At 36.4% G+C, this 21,072-nt stretch overlaps 1 protein-coding gene across 2 annotated transcripts in view; it reads right to left on the bottom strand.

Annotated features, from left to right (window-relative positions):
• PTPRR (protein tyrosine phosphatase receptor type R) overlaps positions 1-21,072 on the bottom strand; it is a 299,896-nt gene that overhangs the window by 37,613 nt on the left and 241,211 nt on the right. For both annotated transcript variants that reach the window (XM_066257665.1, XM_066257666.1), the window contains 3 exons: positions 19,198-19,282; positions 3,742-3,821; positions 3,177-3,314 (listed from right to left, as the gene is read on the bottom strand). In XM_066257665.1, the coding sequence (XP_066113762.1) occupies positions 3,177-3,314; positions 3,742-3,821; positions 19,198-19,282 (303 nt within the window). The remainder of the gene's footprint in view (positions 1-3,176; positions 3,315-3,741; positions 3,822-19,197; positions 19,283-21,072) is intronic.

Here is a 21,072-nt window from a genome sequence, read left to right on the forward strand (position 1 = left end):
AAGTCATCTCTGTTCAGCTACACAGACATGTCTAGTCGTGAAGTTGAGTTATCCAGCCTAGGACTTTTGTGCTTTTCAAGTTTGAAAGCTAATGTCTTTCATCAGTTTTGGAAAATCCCTAGCCATTATTTCCTTAAATATTACTTTTTTTATTTATTTTTTTTTTTTTTTCATTTTTCTGAAGCTGGAAACAGGGAGAGACAGTCAGACAGACTCCCGCATGCGCCCGACCGGGATCCACCCGGCCCGCCCACCAGGGACGGTGCTCTGCCCCCCAGGGGGGGTGCTCTGCCCATCCTGGGCGTCGCCATATTGCGACCAGAGCCACTCTAGCGCCTGAGGCAGAGGCCACAGAGCCATGCCCAGCGCCCGGGCCATCTTTGCTCCAATGGAGCCTTGGCTGCGGGAGGGGAAGAGAGAGACAGAGAGGAAAGCGCGGCGGAGGGGTGGAGAAGCAAATGGGCGCTTCTCCTGTGTGCCCTGGCCGGGAATCGAACCCGGGTCCTCCGCACGCTAGGCCGACGCTCTACCGCTGAGCCAACCGGCCAGGGCTAAATATTACTTTTATATTTATATTTTTTTCTCCTTTTCCTTCTTCCAAAACATCCATTAGACATTTATTTGACATTTAAATATTATCTTCTCTCTATCATAAATTCTCTTTCATATTTGTGGTCATTCTGAGGTAATTTCCTGAACTCAATTTTTTAATCCAGTAATTACTCAGCTGTGTCCAGCTTACTATTAAACCTTCCTAATGTAGTTTTCTTTTTCATAATAGGGTTTATATAATAATTACTTATAGGACTCTTTGATTTCTTTAAAATTCTCCTCAGTCTTTTTTTAGAGCAACTTGCTCTTTTTCAAGTTTTTAATTTTATATTTTATGTGCTTAATTATAAAAAATATAGCTTACACTATTTAGTTCCTATCATTCCATTTTTGGTAGATCTATTCCTAGTATTTTTGGCTTCTTCTTATTTTTCCTTATATTGTTTACTTGTGTGTCTTATAATTTTGACTTACGAATTTATGTTTGGTTGGGCTTTTACTGTGGAAATTCTGTGAAATACATGCTGAGAGCGTATTCACCCAAAAAGTTTTTGCTTTTGTTTCTGTAAAATGCCACAGAGCATTACCTATCCAGTATTATTTTTTACATTAATTACTTAACTTGGGATTTCCTGTTTCTGAATTCTGAATACTCAAAAGAAACTCTTTTTTTTTTTTTTTTTAAAGAGAGAGAGAGAGAGGCAGGGAGAAAGAGAGACAGTGATATAGGAACACTGAGCTGTTTCTGTATGTGCCCTGACTGGGATTGAACTGGTAATCTCTGCGCTTAGGGATGATTCTAACCTACTGAGTTATCCAGCCAGGGTTTATTAAGAGAAACTTTTTATTTACCCCACGAGAAGCCTAGACTAACATAGACTAAGCCTCTGTTATAGTCCTATTTTGGCAGGCAGGTTTGCTTTTGTGGTTCACCTTTTCACTGAAGGTACGGCCCTTACAAGCAGCCACTTCATGGCAGGTCTCAGTGCTCACACCTGGCTTCTGCAAGTCCAAAGCGTGGTCTCCATTTCTTCTTGTATTGTCATTGAAACACAAGTAACCTATAATTCTCTGACATTATGCCTTTTATCCTGTTCTTAACTGCTGAGATTTCCTTTATTCTTTTTCAAGCTCTGCTATACCTGTTATTTCATATTTTACCCAGTATAACTAACTGGCTTTGTAGTGGAAGATTTTTCAGGTAATCTAGCCTGCCATATTACTTAAGTTCTATGGATGTACATACACAAAGAATATACCGTTTAACTTTGAGGAAGCTTTTCCTACCACGAAGCTAAAACATCATGTGTATTAAACAACTGCAGGAATTGTCGGTGGCTTAATATGTTTGAGAGATTGAGAGTGGGTGAAACTGCTGAGAATATTATGGGATATTTTTATTATGTCATCTCAGACTTTAATACAAGATTCAAAGAAATGCATCTGTTTAGTAAACCATGTAGTTAATTAAGTATATACTATCTTCTACTTGCCTAAAACAGACCATTCTTCCAAAATATATTTTAGAAAAAAAAAATTCTTTACCTATTGTAGCAAAACTGGAAGAAAACAACAAACTTTAAAAAACATAAATTGGTGTTGTGAGCCTGGATTTCCTATATTAGTAGTAGGATTATATTATACTCAGGTTATGGTTCATCAAAGAGATATAAGCGAAAATTTGTTTTCCTTAAATTCTTATTGTCATGATGAAGCTTTGTTATATTAATTTTGGCAAGAAAACAAACAGAAAAGTTGACTAAAATCAGAGTGTAAACTGTGTCAACAAGATGCCCTAAAATGTAAACAGTACTGAGAACAGCACCCCTTGGGAATTATACAATTTTATTTTTATGATGTAAAACACAGAATGAGTGTTCTGTCCGTAAGTTAGATCCTCAGAAAAGATGACTAGACTAGTCTGGAAATAGAATCTAATTTTGTCTAGTAATTGGACTTCTTATTATAAAGATATTAAGAAAGCTGCTTAGCTTTTATAACTTCCTTCTGATCTTCTTCAAATCTCACTTTCCTAGTGAGGCGAGCCCTGTCCACCTGACATAACTGCAGCTTACCCCTCCTTTTCAACCCCTCCCTAGAGCTCAGCATACCCCATTCTATCTTTTTTCTATAGTATTTACTCTTTTAATATTTTCTTAACTTCTTTATTGTTTTTGTCCATCTCCTCCATTCCCCCCACCCGCAAATTTAAAATCTGGCCAAGGGTAGGAATCTTTGTGCATTTTGTTTACTAGTATATTGCCAATAACTTAAATAGTACCTGTCACATAGTAGGTACAAAAATTACTTGAGGTACAAATGAACAATTTGTTCCATCAATGCCTATAAATCAGGGTGATAATTCATGATTCATCATTTCCTTACTGAGACGTGGATACAAATGAGAAATGCGTATTCAAAATATATTGATTTATCTGAAAGAAAATCACTATTCATAGAATAACAGCAATTACCATTTGGGAAGGATAAAGTGACCAACTGTTTAAATATATTAGAGTTTCCATCTTACATCTGTTAGTAAGTACATGGCAATTTTTCTGAACAATATCTCTTCTATAGTAACAGAAAATATATAACATTTAGTACTTGGGTAAAGGTCATACCTCATTTTTTTCTTTGAGTTTTGTGATCATAACAATCACAGGGCTATCCTCCTGCCAAACCATCTGCCAGAAGTCATTCACGGTATTGATCATGGGGCCCTGCGTCGCAATGAACGCTTTCTCTTTGCCACGGTAGCCCTAGTTTGAGTAAAGGTACAAAACATTGGCTTTGAAATCCATGCCTTGAGCTGAAAATTTAGGTAAAACATCTTCAGAACAAAATTGCTCTGCTACTCCCAAAGCAACACAGATTCTGCTGCTTAATTCATTCCAGGACCACAATTCACATGGCTGTTCTCCCAGCCAGGCAGGCATAGTATAGATCATCACAAAGTTTATTCCCCGCCCCCCGGGGACTTCATTTGAGCACTGTGACCACAGATGCACAGGACAAAAACACTACTAATGTTAAATATGACTAAGCAAAAAACAACAACAAAAAACTTACTATTGTAGTAACCAACTTAACTCAAAATTAATATATTTTAAGAAAAAGATGTAACTCAAAATTCCAAATAATGAGTTGACATGCTAACCAGAAAGCAATTTATATATATTTACTTACCCTAATATAATTAGCATTAATGTAGGTGCTCAAAGAATCAGTTACATTTTTTGGTCTTAAACACACTCTGCTGAGGGGATCTAGTGAAGAAAACAAAAGAATACATTAAGCAGATATATTTAATGTAGTTCATATAGCAAAATTAAATACATTTAACTACATTAAATACATTACTCTTTTAAAAGTTTCTTAGAACACCAATAACCAGGACACAGTACACCTGTTAACTTATGCATTGATTGTTTGACCTGTGTTGACATTTGTTGTTGCAGTGTTTTTGTGTCTGTGTCTTGATGCATCTGTGTTTATTGAGGGACATTTGGCCCATCTTGATCCCTGTTCTTGACATAAATCTCACCCATATGCCTGAGATGGTGAGTTTATATTTAATGCCATTTTTTTTGTGGGTTTCTAATTTTTGGCCCCATTCTCATTTGTACTCCTTTTCTTGTTTTTTGTATTTGCAATTTGTACCACCTCTCCCCACTTTCCTCTCTCTCTCTCTCTCTCTCTCTCTCTCTCTCTCTTTAGGTGAGAGGAAGGGACATAGTGAGGCAATCTCTCACATGTGCCCCCACTGGGATCTACCCAGCAACCCTGTCTGGGGCTGATGTTCAAATCAAACGAGTTATCCTCAGCTCCTGAGGCTGACAATTGGACCAATGGAGCTATCTTCAGCACCCAGGGCCTCACTCAAACTGATTAAGACACTGGTTCTGGGAAGGGGGAGCCGGGAGAGGAAGGGAAAGAGAAGCAGATAGTAGCTTTTCTTGTGTGCCCTGACTGGGAATCAAACTTGGGACGTTCATATACAGGGCCGATGCTCTATCCACTGAACCACTGACCAGGGATTTTGTCTGTCTTCTGTTCTGCCCATTGACAACCATTTTCTCTGACCCAGATGCCCTCTCACTATGTGGAAGAAGCTCTCTTCAGTTACCATGTGTTTGTTCACTGACAGCACAAATATCTTCTATTGAAAGATTATTACAGTGTCTTAAATTCTAAAACCACTTTTTATCAAGAAGTTGAAAGGCATTTAGTAAACCATGGTGTTATGGAAAACTATGCTAGTTATTTTTACCAACATTTATATAAACAAATTAAGATCAAATCATTTCTGGGCTTTCTATTCTGTTTCATTGGTCTGAGTGTCTATTTTTCTGCCAATACCATGCTGTTTTGATTATCGTGACTCTATAATATAGTTTGAAGTCAGGTATTGTAATGCTCCCAGCTTTATTCTTTTTCCTTAGAATTGTTCTGGCTATTCAGGGTTTTTTTATAGTTCCATATAAACCTATAATATTTTTTTCCATTTCTTTAAAAAAATGACATTGGAATTTTGATGGGAATTGTATTAAATTTGTATATCACTTTGGGTAATATAGTCATTTTGACTATATGTATTCTTCCTATCCAAGAACAAGGAATATTTTTCCATTTCATTATATCTTTTTTGATTTCCCTTAACAATGCTTTGTAGTTTTCATTATATAGATCCTTTATATTCTTTGCTATGTTTATTCCTAGGTATTTTTGTTGTTGTTGTTGCAACCATGAAGGGGATTGTTTTTTTTTAGCTCATTTTCTGATGTTTCATTGTTGGCATATAGAAAGGCAATGGACTTTTGTATATTAATTTTGTATCCTGTGACCTTACTGTATTGGTTTATTGTTTCTAGTAGTCTTTTTGTGGAGTCAAGGGGCCAACAACACTCAATGGAGAAAAGAAAGCCTCTTCAACAAATGGTGCTGGGAAAACTGGAAAACCACATGCAAAAGAATGAAACTCAACTAGTTTGTCCCCTTGTACTAAAAGTAATTAAAAATGGATCAAATACCTAAATATATGACCTGAAACAATAAATTACATAGAATAAAACATAGGTACTAAACTCATGGACCTTGGTTACAAAGAGTAGTTTATGAATTTGACTCCAAAGGCAAAGGAAGTGAAGGCAAAGATAAATGAATGGGACCACATCAGACTAAGAAGTTTTTGCACAGCAAGAGAAACTGACAACAAAACAAACAGACAGCCAACTAAATGGGAGATGATATTTTCAAACAACAGTACAGATAAGGGCCTAATATCCAAAATATACAAAGAACTCATAAAACTCAACAACAAACAAGCAAACAATCCAATAAAAAAATGGGAAGAGGACATGAACAGACACTTCTCCCAGGAAGAAATACAAATGGCCAACAGATATATGAAAAGATGCTCATCTTCATTAGTTAAGAGAAATGCAAATCAAAACTATAATGAGATACCACCTCACATCTCTTAGATTAGCTAATATCAACAAGACAGATAATAAGTGTTGGAGAGGCTGTGGAGAAAATGGAACCCTCATCCACTTTTGTTGTGAATGTCAAGTATGGAAGAAAGTATGGTGGTTCCTCAAAAAATTAAAAATAGAACTACCATATGACCCAGCAATCCCTCTACTGAGAATATATACCCATAACTCAAAAACACTTGTACATAAAGACACATGCAGTCCCATGTTCATTGCAGCATTGTTCACAGTGGCCAAGACATGGAAACAACCAAAAAACCCTTCAATAGATGATTGGATAAAGAAGATGTGGTACATATATACTGTGGAATACTACCCTGCCATAAGAAATGATGACATCGGATCATTTACAACAACATGGATGGACCTTGATAACATTATACTGAGTGAAATTAGTAAATCAGAAAAAAACTAAGAACTATATGATTCCATACATAGGTGGGACACAAAAATGAGACTCAGGGACATGGACAAGAATGTGGTGGTTACTGGGGGTGGGGAGGGGGGAGGAGGGGGGAAGGGGAGAGGCATAATGAAAACCAAATAGAAGGTGACGGCAGACTATATGAGTTTGGGTGATGGGTATGCAACATAATCAAATGTCAAAATAACCTGGAGATGTTTTCCCTGAACCTATGTACCCTGATTGATTAATGTCACCCCATTAAAATTAATAAAAATTTTAAAAAAAGATCAAATCATCCTTTATGATTTAATCTGGCACCCTCAGAGCCTCTTGAAGGCAAGAACGGAGAATTTTTTATTGTCTCTATAAGACTTGGTGTTTAGCACAGTGGTTACATATATAGCAGGCTCTCAATAAATGTCTACTATGGTATTGATTTAAATGGTCTCTCTCTCTCCTGTTCCAAAAAGCTAGTTTTATGCATTTCACTCTAGCAGTTGTTCTACTGTTCTTCACCAGACAGGTAATTTTTGGAAGTTTTTTATACTCACTGTTTCTACCTCCTCATCTACAATTCAGTTCTCATGTACACTCTCGTCTCTCTTAAGTCCAGTCTTATGCAGATAATAATCTTGTTCATGCTACCCCTGACCCTTTTGTTACTAATCCCTATGAGCCCAGTATTGTGCTTTTTCATGTCTCTCTCTGTGACATTCAAAAAATATTGACCATATATATTTTTTGGAGTACTCTCTTTCCATGGATCCCAGGTCATAATATTCTGATGTTCATGCTGCCTCTTTGATGGCTGGTTTTCAATCTCTTGCTTATTTCATCTGCTCCCCTTAATGTTGATGTTGCTAGGATTCAACTTGGCTCTCTTCTACGCTCATCTAATTTATTCCCATGACTTTAACTTTTGCTAATATCCTGAGGACTCCCAAATATATATCTTAAACTAGACTACTGTCCTCAGTGATAAGCCATGTTTTTCTACTTCTTATTTCCTTCTGGACAGGCCACAGGTTTGTGAAATTCCACACGCCCCATACGCTCCTGTTAACCAAACCTCTGTTATTACCTGTTAGGTGTGCTACCATAGCTCCAGAGCCCAGGTTTGAAAACTACTTGTCCTACTGAACTTGATCCTCCATATCCAATCCTCATATTCTCTCTGTTCTATCTCCTAACATGCTATGGGGCTGTCTTTCCTCCCTCTTCCCATGGCTGTCTTCTGGAACTAAGACCTGAGCATCCCATTCTGTCTTACTGCTTTCAATCTTGTTATTTTCTTATCCATCCTTCTCATAGCTGCCAAGGTGGTTTTTGTGGATGAAAATCTGATCACGTCATTCCTTTGATTGCCATAGCAGTATTTCTTAAAATGTTATCTGTAAATCATTTCTTCTGTAACAAAGAATTAGGCTATAGAATGTCCACATGAGATCATCTTTAAAAAAAGAAGGTTCAGTAATCAAATAAATATAGGAAAGACTAAATTAAAAAAAAAATTAAACCACATTCCTTTTACCACAGGACATTTCAGGGTCTTTATTATGCTGATGTATTTTGTGACTTTCCAAGATGTTATTATATAAACTCATTTGTCCATTGAACTCATTTTATTACGAATACATATTGACAATTCAGACATTTCTGTGATAATGAAAATGACTCTCACTGTGTTGTCCAAAATCATAGCCACCAGCCATATACGGCTACTGGGCACTTGAAATGTGGCTAGTACAAATGGAAAAACTAAAGTTTTCATTTTAATGAATTTAAATTTAATTTACACAGCTCTGTGTGGCTAATGGTTGCTCTGCTGGACAGTGCAGACCTGGAGGATGAAATCCACACTCCTCAGCGGGTCCTGCAGGTTTCTTTCTCTTTTCACATGCCCTCATCAATAACCACTTCTCCATGTGTGCCATATGCTCCCTCCACACAGACCTAGGGAAATCCCTCCAATATTACATGTTCTTGCAAATTTTATGCTTTTGCACATATTATTCCCCTGTCTTCTCTGCATGATAAAGTCTTTATTCTTCAGGGTACAGTTCAAAAAATACAAGCCTTCCCTTGTCTTCCCAGGCAGAATTAGGCACTCCCTTCTTTGTTCAGGGTCCCCGAGTCTTATTTTAATATTTACCATCTTGATTTTCAGACACTTAACATTTTTGCCTTCCCTCACAGGGTTGTGGGGAGCCCCTTGAGTGCAAGAGCTAAATTCAATTAATTTTTGAATGCTTTGTGATATCTATTTGTGCATGGCTCATAGAATGTTTAAGATCACAATTAATTTCTATTAGAAAGAGTAAGACACTGCTTTTGACTTTCTAGTTGTTTTTTTTCTTAGCAAAGGGGACATTCATTCATTTTCAGCATCCACTGATTAGTGAAAGTTTTTACAAACACCCTATATCACTCAGTGTTGGAAAAGCCGATTTCCTTCAATTTTTATAATGTCTGTAATGTATACAATTCATTTGACCTTATAAACAGCTTAGAAACAGGTTTCCTGTCCAGCTAAATTAAGTTTATGTTGAATATTGTTAAGTTATGGTATTTCCAAGTATTTAAAGGTTTCCAAACACATATTTTTAAAAAACAAGAATACAGCATATGACTGAGTAGGAGAAAATGTAGGGTTCCCACCAAAGCTTTTTAAATGTTATTTTGGACTAATAAAACAGCCAAAGATTAGAAAAAGTTTTACCACCACCATCAATATTTGAATGTAATTATTATCCTCGCTGCCATTATAATGTTTCACATTACACATTTAAGTCTATATACTAGTCAGATTCACTATAATAAGTTTTATCAGAACATATATTTCTAAGTTATACATTAAGTATTTAGCATACCATTTATGATACCTCTGGGCAGTATCAATGACTGTAAAATTAATAATTGAACACTGCTTATTTTCCTTTCCTCTCTTTTGCTTCTTTTTATTTTTTCCTTCCCTCCTCTAGATCCTTTACTTTTTCTTCCCTTTCCTCCCCCCTTCCCCCTCCCCCCTCCCTTCTTTCTTCCTTCCTGTTTCTTTCCCCCCCTCAAAAAATTATTGAACACATATGGATTTGAAAAATAGAACAAGTGGAATTTCCCCAACCAGGTCTCTTTAAAATACCTTCTAATAATCTTAAGTCTTCTATTTAGCAGACAAAATGATATATGAATTCCAGTATTTTGTTTGGTTTCATATAAGATTTTGCCAAAGGCTATTAAGTGCTTAAGATTTTCTCTCCAGGAAGAAGTGTGCTTGATGTTTGAAGTCAAGAGAAGAAATGATTATATAAGGTACAAGTGTATCACTAATAGTGATGGCAAAGGCAGGGATGAGAGGTATAGGATTGCTTTCATAGATTAATTCAAGATAAATGGGACATGGGAAGAAAGGCAGGGACTGTCCGTACCCTCAAGGTGACTGGGAGTTACCTTCAAATATGTTGCAGGAGGGAGAATACTCTAGCTCTGCACTGTCCAATATGGTAGCTATTAGCCACATGTAGCTAATTAAATTTAAGTTAATAAAAATGAAATAAAGTTTAAAAGTCAGTTCCTCGGGTGCACTAGCTATACTTCAAGCACTCAGTTGGTGCATGTGCCTCGTGGTTATCCCAATGGAGATATAAAACATTTTCATCATTGTAGAGAGTTGTAGTGGACAGTGTTGATCTTGGCAATGGAGGATGGTGATTACACACACACTCATTTTTTAAGACTTGTGGAAACAATAAGAGAATAGGGTTCTTGAATATATTGCTTGTGAAACTGTAAATTATTCTCTATATATACTGCTCACAAAAATTGGAGGATATTTCAAAATGAATATGAAGCTATAAAATATCCCCTAACTTTTGTGAGGAAGGTAGATAATGTCCCTACATTCTGAAATTGGTTTGAGGGTAAATGATGGATTTGTCTTGTTTGGTAGAGAGGGATAGGAGAAGTTAACATCAGCTGAGGTCTTACTATGTTAATTGGAACTTTCCTAGGAATTTTATATATACTATCATTTAATTTTCCCAATAGGCCTTTTCACCATTTTTAGCAATCACTGTCCTTAGGGGAGCAGCTATCATTTAATTGGTTCTTGGCCATTCATATTTCTATTACAAAACATTCTCAGATTTATATAACCTCACTATTATGTACAAGCTGACAAGCTGCTAAACTTACAAGTTTATTGTATATAAACAAACAAACAAACAAAGCAGAAACAGACTCATTGATACGGAGAACAGACTGATGGTTGCCAGAGGGAAGGAGGGTTAGGGGACTGGGAGAAAAGGTGAAGAGATTGCAAGTACAGATTAGTAGTTAGAAAACAGTCCTGGGATATAAAGTACAGCATAGGGAATACAGTCAACAATGCTGTAACAGTTATTCACGGTGCCAGGTGGGTTACTGGAAATATCAGGGGAACGCTTTGTAAAGTATATGACTGTCTAATTACTATGCTGTATACCTGAAACTAATATAAAATAATATTGAACATAAAAAAAGTTTATTGCAGGCCAAACAATAAAAACAATCAAAACATTTAAAATCTTAATCTTTTGCTAATCATTTTAATGTAGTATTTCAAACTTATAATACAGTCTAAAATAAACCATAAAGGATAGCTTTGCATATTTGTTCTTGTCATTTTCTGATGAGTTTCAATCAATGGTGTAGCTTGTCCAAGCTATATTTACTAAATTATAGTTTGTGCAACAGGGGGTGGGGTGGTATTCAGGTTACAGATATTTTCAACAGGAAAGCCATCATTTGCTACATCGGCTGTCAGCACAGGTGCCCTGGCTCTAGTGATCCACCCAGTTTGGGGAATGGAAAAGCTGACACAGGACTATGAAGCAGTTGTCTAATATCATCTGGGCAGGAAAGAGAGAAGGCTGAACTTTAAATAATCCTAATAATTTTCAAATCCTTCTGAGACAGGTAAATACAATAACTGCAATGGATGTATGTACCCTAGTTACCTATGTTTGGTAAATTTTAAATTAAAAAAATATTAACAGATTGAGAGAGAGAGAAAAATATCCTAATGCACACCATTGTATCCCATTCAGCCAGTTATAGTTATAAAATATCTTTCACAGTGACTTTACCTTAGGTAAGTAGATTTAACTATACGGGCCAATTAAAAATCGGCTGTAATAGAGTGACTTTAACAATGTGTTTCCAAGTTCACCAGAAGGGGAAGCCTAAGGACATAATTTTTCTTGCTATTGCCATAAAAATGGAAAATTTGTCTTATGAGTGAATTAATGAACTGAATTATGAAGACGCCACAATTTCCATGTCAATACATTTTAAAAATCTTTGTGGTTCTATCTTTCCAGAGCTATTGCCATGAATGTTTACGAATTCTGCCAAAACCCTAACTGTATCTGTTTGTTTAGAGATTCAAAATGCTACTTCATTTCCAAAATATATTTATTTTTTAAAAACTGAGTCGATTGGGGTGACATTGGTTAATAAAAGCACATAGATTTAGGGGTAGAGTACTATATCATTTGTACATTGTATTGTGTGTTCCACCCAAGTGAAATCTCCTCTCATCACCATTTATCCCCTCTTTATCCTGTCTTAATTCCCTCCAACCCCCTTTCCCTCTGGTATCACCATACTGTCGTCTGTGCAGGGGTCGGGAACTTTTTTGGCTGAGAGAGCCATGAACACCACATATTTTAAAATGTAATTCCATGAGAGCCATACAACAACCCATGTACGTTAAGCATTATCCAATAAAAATTTGGTGTTGTTCCAGAGGACAACTGTGATTGGCTCCAGCCACCCGCAACCATGACCATGAGAGGTAGGAAATGAATGGATTATAATACATGAGAATGTTTTATATTTTTAACATTATTAGTTTTTTTTTATTAAAGATTTGTCTGCGAGCCAGATGCAGCCATCAAAAGAGCCACATCTGGCTCGTGAGCCATAGGTTCCTGACCCCTGGTCTGTGTATGAGGTTCTAAGTGTGTGGGTTTCATATTCTGATTTTTCTTGCCCCCCCCCCACAGAAACAAATAAATGTTTACTGAATTTACTAGGGTGACATTGATTAATAAAATTATATAGGTTTCAGGTGTACAGTTCTATAATACATCATCTATATATTATATTGTATGTTCCCAACCCCAAGTCAATTCTCCTGCCATCACTATTTATATATCCTGTACACCTTCTTCTACCTCTCCACATCCCCCTTCCCCCTGGTAATCACCATACTAATGTCTGTGTCCATGAGGGTTGTTTTTGTTTTTTGTTTGTTTAATCCCTTTACGTTTTTATTTTTTTTTGCATGTATCTATCCAGTTTTCTTTCTTTCTTTTTTTTTTTAAATTTATTCTTTTTTTTTTTTAGAAAGGAGAGGGAGAGACAGAGAGAGAGAGAGAGAGAGAGAGAGAGGAGAGACAGAGAGAGAGAAGGGGAGGAGGAGCTGGAAGCATCAACTCCCATATGTGCCTTGACCAGGCAAGCCCAGGGTTTTGAACCGGCTACCTCAGCATTTCCAGGTCGACACTTTATCCACTGCGCCACCACAGGTCAGGCCCTTTACCTTTTTTAACCAGCCGCACAACCCTCCTCATCTCTGACAGCTATCAGTCTGTTTTCTCTATCTATGAGTCTGTTTCTATTTTGTTTGCTAGTTTACTTTGTTTATAGGATTCTACATATGAGTTAAGTCATATAGTACTTGTCTTTCTCTGCCTGGTTTATTTCCCTTAGCATAATGCTCTCAAGGTCCATCCATGCTGTCGCTAAGTGTATAATTTCCTTTTTTTTTTAACAGCTGAGTAGTATTCCATCATGTAAATGTACCACAGCTTTTTTATCCAGTCATCTTCTGATGGGCACTTTGGCTGCTTCCAAATCTTGGCTATTGTAAATAATGCTACAAAGAAGACCATAGGAGTGAATATATTATTTTGAATCAGTGTTTCAGGTTTCTTCAGATACATTCCCAGCAGTGGAATCTCTGGGTCATAAGGCAGTTCCATTTTTTATTTTTTCAATACTCTTTTCCACAGTGGCTGCACCAATCTGCATTTTCACCAACAGTGCATGAGAATTCCCTTTTCTCCACATCCTCAACATTTGTTGTTTTTTGATTTATTGATGATAGCCATTTTGACTATCATCAATAATAATGTGTGAGGTGATATATTATAGTTTTCATATGCATTTCTCTGATGATTAGTGACATTGAGAATCCTTTCATATGTCTATTGGCCATCTGTATGTCCTCTTTGGAGAAGTGTCTATTCATGTCCTTTGCCCATTTTTTAGTTGGATTGCTTGGTGTTGAGTTGTATAAGTTCTTTATAAATTTTGAATATGAACAGCTTATAGATGAATCACTGGCAAATATGTTCTCACATTCACTGGGTTGTCTTTTCATTTTGTGGATGGTTTCCTTGCTGTGCAAAAACTTTTTAATTTGATGTAGTCTCATTTGATTATTTTTTCTTTTGTTTTCTTTTTCCAAGGCAATATATCAAAAAAATATTGTTATGAGAAATGTCCAAGATTTTACTGCCTGTGTTTTCCTCTTGAATTTTTATGGTTTTGAGCCTAACATTTAAGTCTTTAATCCATTTTGAGATTATTCTTGTGTATGGTGTAAGAAGGTGGCCTAGTTTCATTTTTTTGCATGTCTGTCCAACTTTCCCAACACCATTTATTAAGTCAGGGGTCTCAAGCTCAACTCAGCATGTGGGCCGCAGAGCAAGATCACAGACGTTTGGCGGGCCGCACTAGATCTACAAAAGGCAACTGTTATGCAACACTTTTCTCACTGTAGTTGAAAACAAAAAAAAATCAGTACAACAAGCACAATCGTACATGTAGTTTACTCAGTGTCACAAAACGACCAGAAGCTGTAGTTCGCATCACAACTGCTGTTAACTAAGCTAATATCTAGTTAGGATGCTAGAGAAATGAAAAATACAAGTAGGCCCCTAGGCTTACTTAATTTTATCCAAAATATTTTGAACTTCGTGGATTAGTCTGTGAGCCGCACAAAATTGTTCAGCGGGCCGCATGCGGCCCATGGGCCGCAAGTTTGAGACCCCTGTATTAAGTAGATTCTCTGTATAGCACTGTATGTTTTTGCCTCCTTTGTCAAATATTAATTGCCCATAAAGGCACTAGTTTAATTTTGGGCTCTCTATTCTGTTCCATTGATCTGTATGTCAGTTCTTACATCAGTACCATACTGCTTTGATTACTATGAACTTGTAGTATAGTTTGACATTAGGTAGTAGCATGATTCCTCCAACTTTGTTCTTCTTTTCCAAGATTGCTGTGGCTGTTTGAGACCTTTTGCGGTTTTATATAAATTTTTTGGCATATTTGTTCTTGTTTAGTGAAATATGCCATTGATATCTTGATAGGAGTTGACCGAATCTTTAGATTCCTTTGGGTAGTGTGGTCATTTTAATTATATTAATTCTATCTTGAACACAGTATATGCTTCCACTTATTTGTATCTTCCTCAATTTCTTCAGTGTCTTATAATTTTATGAGTATCGTTGGTTAAATTTTTCCTCTGTATCTCATTATTTTTTCATCAATTGTGAATGGGGTTGTTTGGAAGTCTCTGTCTCTGTGTTTCCTGGAGTTGGTGTCATTTTCCCCCACTGGGTTAGGGAAGTTTTTAGTCATTATTTCTCAAATAGAATCTTGATCCCTTGCTCTCTCTCTTCTCTGTTTGGTACCAACTATTATGCAAATGTTGTTATTTCCCATTGTCCTAAAGGTCCCTTAAAGTTTCTCTTCTCTTTTTGCTGCTTTGACTGGATGTTTTCTTCTATCTTGTCTTCCAAATCGCTGATTCAATTCTCTGCTTTATCCAATCTATAGTTTATTTCCATTGTATTCTTCCATTGTATTCTTTCTATTGTATTCCAGTGTAATCTTCATTTCAGATATTTTATTCTTCATTTCTGATTGGTCCTTTTAAATTATTTCTATGTCTTTTCTCATGCTGTTGAGCATCTCTATAACCAGTACTTTGTACTCTATATCTGATACGTTGCTTACCTCCATTTCACTTAGCTTTTTTCTAAAGATTTCTTCTGTTCTTTGGCATATTTCTTTGTTTTCTCAATTTGGCTGCCTGTTTGCTTTTGTCTCTATGTATAAGATAGATCTGCTATAAATCCTAGTATTTGTGGGGTGGCCTTATGTAGTAGGTGTCCTGTGGGGTCCAATGGTGCTGTCTCCTTGGTCACCTGAGCTGGATGCTCTGGGAATGTCCCCTGTGTAGGTTATATGGTCCTATCTGTTATAATTGAGTCTTAATTGTTATTGGCCCATTCATGCATGGAATTGACCCTCAGGCTGGCTAATTGTGAGGCTTAACACAATCAAGGCATGTGAGCTGCTGTGCAAGTGCTGACCTCATGAAGCAGAATTTGCTTCAGCAGGGTTTAGTGCCTGCCAAGATTTCCTTTTGAATATGCCACTTGTAAAGTTTATTGTGTCCTGCTATGATGTTGTCTGAAACTGGCCATTGTGTGTGTTTGTTCTGGGTTTCTTGGGAGGGACTCTGGTGTAGGCCAATTTCAGATGCTCCTGTGATTCGCTTTGGGCAACCTGTTTGGAGCAGTCTCAATGTGGTTTTTTATGTAAATCCTTCCAGTTAGTCTTTAGTTGGTTATTCAAAATGACTGTTCTATAATTTAGTTGTAATTTCAGTTTGGGCCTAGGAGGAGGTGAGTGTAGCTTCCACCTATTCTGCTGCTATCTTGAATTTTTATCTACTCATATTTTACTGTTTACCCAAAGTATTTTTGCCACTTTGGTCAGAATAAATTATTTAGTTCTCTCTACAGTCCTACATCACTTAAACCAGATCTCTATTCTGGCTCTTCTTACATTAAATATAAATACTCATTTACATGTTTTGCCTCTCTAGTTCATGACCTCCTTGATCTTATAGATTGTTCTTTATTCCTTGCTAACTCCAGGCATCTAGCTCATTTCTTGACATCGATAAATTTTGTGGAACTCAATTTAATTTTTTTTTTGTATTTTTCTGAAGCTGGAAACGGGGAGAGACAGTCAGACAGACTCCCGCATGCACCCGACCGGGATCCACCTGGCACACCCACCAGGGGGCGACGGTCTGCCCACCAGGGGGCAATGCTCTGCCCCTCCAGAGCGTCGCTCTGTTGTGACCAGAGCCACTCTAGCACCTGGGGCAGAGGCCAAGGAGCCATCCCCAGCGCCTGGGCCATCTTTGCTCCAATGGAGCCTCACTGCAGGAGGGGAAGAGAGAGACAGAGAGGAAGGAGAGTGGGAGGGGTGGAGAAGCAGATGGGTGCTTCTCCTGTGTGCCCTGGCCAAGACTTGAACCCGGGACTTCTACACGCCAGGCCGACGCTCTACCACTGTCAATTTAATTTTAACATAGTCTATAGCCTGCTATGATTTGAATGAGAATCACCTGAATATTTACTAGAAGTACAGATTACTGGGTCCAATAGCAGACCTACTTAAACAGAATCCCCAGAGTGGGGCACAGGACTTCAGGTTTTTAAATGAGGACTCTAGGTATATGTTATGCAAAATGAATTTTTTTTGGTAATAGCTTTATTGAAATATAACTGACATATGCTATAATTCACCCATTTAAAGTGTGCCATCACAGAGTTTATTTTATTTTTATTCACAGAGTTTGCAACCATTACCACATTCAAATTTACAAGTTTCTTTTTTCAAAAAATCAACTTTATACTTTTTAGTAGTCCTTTCTCATGTTTCGTAACACTAGGACATCACTAATGTAGTTTCTATCTCTATATAGATTTGCCCATCTGGACACTTCTTATAAATTAAATTATATAATATAAGGTCTTTGTGAGGTAATTTATAATGACTTCTTTCACTTAGAATAATTTTTAAAAGTTCATCCACATTGTAGCATGTATCAGTACCTCACCTCATTGCTTTGTATTGTTAAATAATATTCTATTGTGTGGCTATATTGCATTTTATTTACCCATTCATCAATTGATGGACATTTTTTTTTCCAGTTTGGGGGCTATTATAAAAAATGCTGTTAAAAAATTTGTGTATAGTTTTTGTGTGGACACGTTTTAATTTCTTTTGGATATATACTTAGCATTAGGATATCTGAGTTATATAGTAACTCTTGGCTTTACTTTTGAGGAACTAATGTGCTATATTCTAAGTAGCTTCACCTTTTTACATTCCTACCAGGAATGTATAAAGGTTCCAATTTCTCTATGCCCATGTCAACACTTTTTATTGTTTATTTTTTTTATTATAATCATGTGGATGTGAAGTTGTATCTCATCGTGGTTTTGATTTTTCTGATAGCTAATGATATCAACCATTATTTCATATGCTTATTGGTCAGCTGTATATCTTCTATGGAGAAATATTTGTTCAAGTTCTTCACCCATTTTTAAAATTTTTTCCTTCTTTTCTAAGTGAGAGAAGAGGAGATAGAGAAACAGACTTCTGCATGCATCCTGACCAGGATCCTTCTGGCAACCCCCGTCTGGAGCTGATGCTCTGCCCATCTGGGGCCATGCTCACAACTGAGCTATTTTTAGTGCCTGAGGTGGAGGCTCCATGGAGCCATCCTCAGTGCCAGGGGCCAATGTGCTTTAACCAATAGGGACATGCCTGCAGGAGGGAAAGGGAGAGAGAGAAAGAAAGGGAAAAGAAGGAGGAAGGAGTGGAGAAGCAGATGGTTACTTTTCCTGTGTGCCCTGACTGGGAATCAAACCCAGGACAGCCACACCCTGGGATGATGCTCTACCACTGAGTTGACCAGCCAGGGTGCTTTGCCCATTTTTTAAATTGAGTTATTTATCTTTTTAATAATAATTGAGTTACAAGAGTTCTTATATATTCTAGATAAAAGTCCCTCAGTAGATGTGTAATTTACAAATGTTTTCTCCCATCTTATAAGTCATCTTTTATTTTTGATAGTGTCCTCTGAAGCACAATGCTCTAATTTTGATGAAGGTCAATTTATCTGTTTTGTTGTTGTTGTTGTTTGTACTTTTGGTGTCATATCTATGAAATCGATTTACATCTGTTTTATAATTTTAGCTTTTACCTTTAGGCCTCTGATCCACTTGTACATGGTGTGAGGCAGGGTCCCATTTTATTGTTTTGCCTGTGAATATCTATTGTCTCAACACCACTTGTTGAAAAGACAAATTTTTCCACATTGAATTGATTGAAACCTCAATGAAAATCAGTTATAATGTGTGGCATAATACTATTTAAGAACCATGTATTGCCTGACCTGTGGTGGTGCTGTGGATAAAGCGTCAACCTGGAAACACTGAGGTTGCCGGTTCAAAACCCTGGCTTGCCTGGTCAAGGCACATATGGGAGTTGATGCTTCCTGCTCCTCCCCCTTCTCTCTCTCTCTCTCTCTCTCTCTCTCTCTCTCTCTCTCTCCCCCATCCTCTCTAAAATAAATAAATAAAAATAAAAAAAAAAGAACCATGTATTTACTAGAATTATGAGTTGATCACTATAATAAGAGTCATACAAGATAAAGTTATTAATCTTAGATCATTTAAATAATTATTAGTCTCCATATGTGTTTGCAATTCCAAATTTGGTGTGTATGTGGAAGTTGCGATGATGGGAAACTGTGAGGCAGGGGTAAATGGGGGGAGGCTTATACTTTACAATGCAAACTCTTTAATTCAAGAAACTTACTTGGCAAAATGGTTTTATAACGATTTTTAGTTCCGTGACGTGGAATGTCAATTTCTTTGGGATCCACAAAGTTCATAGGTATTTCCTGCAAAAATAAATGATATAAAATTAGTGCATCTAATGCTTTCACAAAGAAAATCTTCACAGGGGAGCATCTGTTTCAAAGCTCTACTGGACTTCAAAGTCAATTATAAAGAACAGACTACCACCTTTGGTTGACCAACACCCTTCCTTTTATAAACATATCAGCTGTACCCTGACAAGCTGACTCTAAGAAAAACTTGTCTGTGTTAAAAAGCATTATTTTATGGATAGTTATTAAAAAAACATATAAAAACTTTTGTTAGATTTTAAGAATTCTGTTCTGAATAATTGCCGAAAACACATAAATAGGAAGCTGAAATTGGTATTTTAACAATGTATACAAATTTCTTCAAATCTTTATGCAAATTCAGTGCCCAAAATTTCTCTATCCAGTGTTTCTCAAACTTTTTGAAGTTGGGACGCATTTAAAATTCTATAAATAATTGTAGAAGCACTATATACAAATTTCTGAGAAATATGTTATAGTAATTAAGTCAAATACTAAAGAAAATAAATATACAGTCCAAGCATGCTTTTATGGTAATTAAATGAAATATGAGAAAATTAAATTTATTCTGACATTAAAAAACATTTTTATGTTACATTTTTTGAGTTATGCTTTTTAGAATTCATAAAAAAGAGGGGTTAAAAATTTTTAAAAAAATGACAAAAGAGTTATCTATCTATCTATCTATATATCTATATAGATATATCTATCTATATATCTATATATCTATATCTATCTATCTATATATTATATATATATGATAGATACATTCTTAGTAAGATTTAGTAAATTTGGCAGGTCCCTGCTGGAATGTGTTAAGTTTTTTCATTCTTATGTTTATAAGAAACATGAGCCTGATGTGTCCTAGCAATTTCTTCAATGTTTGGGCATATATTTGAAAGGCAAACTCATTTCCTCATCAATACATTGAAGAATTCCTCTCTTTTTACTTTTAATTGTGTTGAGGGTAGAAAATCCTAATTCACATAAACAGGATGTTGAAAATTGTTGTAAAATGTTCAAAGCTTTTTTAGATATTGCCACATATTCTTCTTTTATAGAAATCCAAAAGGCTTCAAGAGACAATTCCTTATGTTTAATCATCAATCCAAAACCCCCACCATACATATCATCTTAACTTTACACCAAACAAAGGATAGAAGAAACTAACCTCCAGTCTTTCCTGGGAACATGGGGGGTAGTGTAAACAATCCAGCACCACAGCTTAACAGCCTTTTGCAACCTAATCAGACAAGTGAGGTGGGGGTTGGGCAGACTGTCAGCTTACAGCCAATTCCCCACACCTCTGTCTCCCAAAAATCTAAACTCCAAAAACCCTGTTGGTTTGTTGGTCCCCAACAGGCACATATTTCTCTAGATTACCATAGGGTGCACCTGGATATCTTCTAGGCACTTTGAGAACCACTGGATTAGACCTTTTTTGGTTTTATTGTTGCTCAAGGGTAATATCCATTTTATAGATATTAAGATTATTAAAACTTCCCTCCGTGAATGATAAATGGAAAGGGCTTTTTTGCTGATTCAAGTGATGATGGTATAATTTTTTTATTTTTATTTTTTTGGTTTTAAAGAATGCTTTATAATTGAACTGTTCCTATTGTAGACAGTATTCAGATACTGTTTTCTCCCACTTAAAAAATATAAATATTCTTTCTCAGTCAGAATATATGTCATGTGCCTTAAATAACTGAGAGAGAACAATTAGAGCAGAAGTAGTTATGTGGAAATACATTAGACTTAAAAGGTGAGCATCTCTGCTGGCT

This window comes from Saccopteryx bilineata, chromosome 2 (assembly GCF_036850765.1).
Source record: "Saccopteryx bilineata isolate mSacBil1 chromosome 2, mSacBil1_pri_phased_curated, whole genome shotgun sequence".
NCBI lineage: Eukaryota > Metazoa > Chordata > Mammalia > Chiroptera > Emballonuridae > Saccopteryx > Saccopteryx bilineata.